Raw genomic sequence first — 4,221 nt, forward strand, 5'->3', positions numbered from 1 at the left:
GCCCTCTCGGGCCAAACCCGGACGACGCTGGCCAATTGTGCGCCGCCCTATGGGACTCCCGCACAGCGTTGTGATACAGCCCGGGTCTGTAAGTGACGCCTCTAGCGCTGCGATGCGTTAGACCCCTGTGCCACTCGGAGGCGTAGACATTCTGTCACAGTTTGGTGATAATGACATGGCAGTGGGAAGACAGCATGAACAGAGCGCTGAGTTTTTCTTTTTTAATTGCTAACATGCATTGGTCAACACTCAAGTCACATTGTCAAAACTCTACACACAGTCAGCGAAACAGAAGTGTAATGTGGACCAAACTGTGAATCATTTTTTTCCAATTGTTTTCAACAAAATGGCATTCAAATGGACCACATTCTCCGAATCCATGAAACCTTTTCTCATTCCCACTCCGCCACCTGCAAAACTATATATTTGCAGTACCGTTTTCAAATGCTGGCACACTGTTTTTCCAACACGTTAAACAGAACGATGGCAAATGTCGTGCATTTCTGCATACCAGATGGAAACATTTAGAAAAGCTCAGCAGAATATTTCATCATTCCAAACACAGCTCATTGCAATTTCAACTGAAGCGACCACGAGTCCTGTTTTTTTGTTCTCAACTTGCCTACCTGGTTAAATAAAGGTGAAATAAAATAAATAAATAAAATATTACAGTACAATACAGTATGTTCACATTTTTACATGTACTGACATTGAAATATATTGATTGTTTTGTGTTTTTCYGTAGGATCCAAAAGGTTGCCTCTCACAGGAAGGAGAGGCAGAATATTATCAGATTCGCAGGAAATTGCCATGGTTGCCATGGTAATTGGCAACAATGGCAATAAAACTGCAGGAAATTCGGGACAGAGTGCTGGCAGACAATATCACTTCTGGGAATGTGAATACGGTCAGCACAACGACAATGGCCAGAGTCCCAGAGAAACATAAAACAAGGATGAAGCAGTTGTACCCTTGGAGAGAAACGGTGAATGTGAGAAAGAASTCCGGTATCAATATGTCCAGGTAAGACGTCTGTTCAACAACCAAACAGGGTACATACACAGCTATGCATAATGTAAAGTACTGTAAAACTGTGGACTTCCTGTATTTTACAGAGTAATGGAGATGGAAGCCAGGCAAACTGCACATACATTCATCTTTGTGGATGAAGCTGGATTCAACCTGGCAAAAACACACCGCAGGGTAAGAAGTGTGATTGGACAGAGAGSAACCGTGGATGWCCCAGGCCAGAGAGGAGCTAACATCACAATGTGTGCAGCACTGGCCAATGATGGTTTGCTGTGACACAAACCACTCATTGGTCCCTACAATACAGAGAGGCTCATTTCTTTTCTGGATGACCTGCACAATCAACTTGTGAATGTAACAGTATAACTTTACGTCCGTCCCCTCGCCCCGGGCGCGAACCAAGGACCCTCTGCACACAACAACAGTCACCCACGAAGCATCGTTACCCATCGCTCCACAAAGGCCGCGGCCCTTGCAGAGCAAGGGGAACCACTACTTCAAGGTCTCAGAGCGAGTGACGTCWCCGATTGAAACACTATTAGCGCGCACCACCGCTAACTAGCTAGCCATTTCACATCCGTTACACCAGCGGAGGAGAGAGGGGAGAGAAACTCCCCTACCTTCGTTGTTGTGTGGGATAACGTGGCATTCCACCACTCTGCTGCAGTCACAGACTGGTTTACTACACATCCCAGGATGTCAGTACTATTCCTGCCTCCATACTCCCCCTTCCTGAACCCCATAGAGGAGTTTCTCTCTGCGTGGAGGTGGAAGGTTTATGACCACCATCCACATGACCAGATGTCCTTACTGGAGGCCATGAATGCGGAGGGTGTGGAGACACTTCTCCTGAAGACTGCCAGGGTTGGATTAGGCCTTCCAGAAGATACTTCCCAAGATGCATCGCCAGAGAAGACATAAGACGTGATGTTGATGAAAACTTGTGGCCAAATGCAGGAGAGAGGGAGAGCTAGAACCCTCACAGGGAGAGCTAGAACCCTCACGGTACTGTACGAGTGATTATACATGTTGATGAGAACTAGAACCCTCACAGTACTGTACAGTATGAGTGTTTATACATGATGAGAACCAGATCCCTCACAGTACTGTACAGTATGAGTGATTATACTATACATGTTGATGAGAACCAGATCCCTCACAGTACTGTACAGTATGAGTGATTATACTATACATGTTGATGATAACTAGAACCCTCACAGTACTGTACAGTATGAGTGATTATACTATACATGTTGATGAGAACCAGATCCCTCACAGTACTGTACAGTACGAGTGTTATACATGTTGATGAGAACTAGAACCCTCACAGTACTGTACGAGTGATTATACATGTTGATAATGTTTTTTTGTAATTATTATTGCAGTCCTGGAATTTCAGGAATTAATTTTTGGTTTTTCACAAGTAAATTACCATATGCAAAGATATATACATACCACTGCTCAAAAAAATAAAGGAACAACTAAAATACACATCCTAGATCTGAATTGAATGAAAATATTCTTTTAAATTACTTTTTTCTTTACATAGTTGGAATGTGCTTGACCAACAAAATCACACAAAAATGATCAATGGAATCAAAATTTATCACACCCATGCAGGTCTGGATTTGAGTCACACTCAAAAATTAAAGTGAACAACCACACTACAGGCTATCCAACTTATGTAATGTCTTTAAAAACAAGTCAAAAAAGAGCGCTAGTATTGTGTGCCCCTCAGGCCTTATGACCTCCCTACAAACGCCTGGGCATGCTCCTTGATAGTGGCGGATGGTCTCCTGAAGCATCTCCTCCCAGACACTGGACTTAAGCCATCGCCAACTCCTGACAGTCTGTGCTGCAACGTGGCGCTCTGGTGGATGGAGCGAGACAGGTTGATGTCCCAGATGTGCTGCAATTGGATTCAGGTCTGGGAAACGGGGCGGGTCCAGTCCATAGCCATCAATGCCTTTCCTTCTGCAGGAACTGCTGGACACAACTCCAGCCACATGAAGGTCTAGCATTGTCTTGCCCATTAGGAGGACCCAGGCCAACCGCACCAGGCATATGGTCTCCACAGGGGTCTGAGGAATCTCATCTCGGTACCTAATTGGCAGTCAGATTACCTTCTGCGAGCACATGGAGGGCTGGTGCGGCCCCAAAAATGCCACCCACACCATGACTGACCCACCGCTGAAACGCGTCTATTGCATGGAGGATTTGCAGCGCAGAACGTTCTCCACGGCGGTCTCCAGACTCTGTCACGACTGCTCAGTGTGAACCTGCTTTCATCTGTGAAGAGCACAGGACGCCAGTCGTCGAATTGCCAATCTTGGTGTTCTTCTGGCAAATGCACAACATCCTCACGGTGTTGGCTGTAAGCACAACCCCCACCTGGGACGTCGCCACTAGAGTGAAAGCACTAGCCAGCATTCAAAAGTGACAAAAACATCAGCCAGGAAGCACTAGAACTGAGAGAGTGGTCTGTGGTCACCACTGCAGAACCACTCCTTATGGGGGTTCTTGCTAATTGCCTATAATGTGTCCACCTTTTGGCTATTCCATTGGCCACAACAGCCATGGAAATTATTGTCAATCAGTGTTGCTTTCCAAGTTGGACAGTTGATTCACAGAAGTGTTGATTGACTTGATGTACATGTGTTGTTAATGTTTCCTTTATTTTTTGAGCAGGTATATAAAAATAAAAATAAAGTCTTTGAATCCAAATTTGCATTTCTGATTCATTCTTGTACATATACTTTTAGTACAGTCAATAAAGTTAAAAGTTTATTCTTATTCTATAATGAATACGATTTTGTGTGAAAAATCATACAAACTTCAAAAGAAAAGTTCCTCATTGTATGTAATGCTGCCTGTGTCAGTGTTTTTCAGTCCGTGTGTTAGAGTAGAACAATGTTATGCTTTCCTGAGAGAACTATTGCCAGTGTTTGCGTCCAACGAGTCTATGTTCATGAGACATGTATGAAGAGGTTTGTGCGTTTGAGTGAGTTGGGAGTTTTTTCGAGTGAATGACACCTGCTTTGGCCAAGATGCATGTTGTAATGTCAACTGGTGAAGAATGAACATAAACGCTTGTTCGCAATTTAACAAAAACTGTAATACAAAGCCTTTTGGGGCATCAGCTAGCAGATATGGTGTTTAATACCAGCCCTGTCTTGGGGCATGCAGCTAGCA

General features: G+C 44.3%; 1 protein-coding gene across 1 annotated transcript in view; it reads right to left on the reverse strand.

The window, feature by feature from the left end:
• mtmr12 (myotubularin related protein 12) overlaps window positions 1-3,206 on the reverse strand; it is a 20,271-nt gene extending 17,065 nt beyond the window's left edge. The window contains exon 1 of the mRNA XM_070440667.1: window positions 3,153-3,206. Within this exon, the coding sequence (XP_070296768.1) occupies window positions 3,153-3,206 (54 nt within the window). The remainder of the gene's footprint in view (window positions 1-3,152) is intronic.
• Window positions 3,207-4,221: the final 1,015 nt, after the last annotated feature.

The sequence above is a fragment of the Salvelinus sp. IW2-2015 genome, unplaced genomic scaffold (genome assembly GCF_002910315.2).
Source record: "Salvelinus sp. IW2-2015 unplaced genomic scaffold, ASM291031v2 Un_scaffold2805, whole genome shotgun sequence".
Taxonomy (NCBI): domain Eukaryota; kingdom Metazoa; phylum Chordata; class Actinopteri; order Salmoniformes; family Salmonidae; genus Salvelinus; species Salvelinus sp. IW2-2015.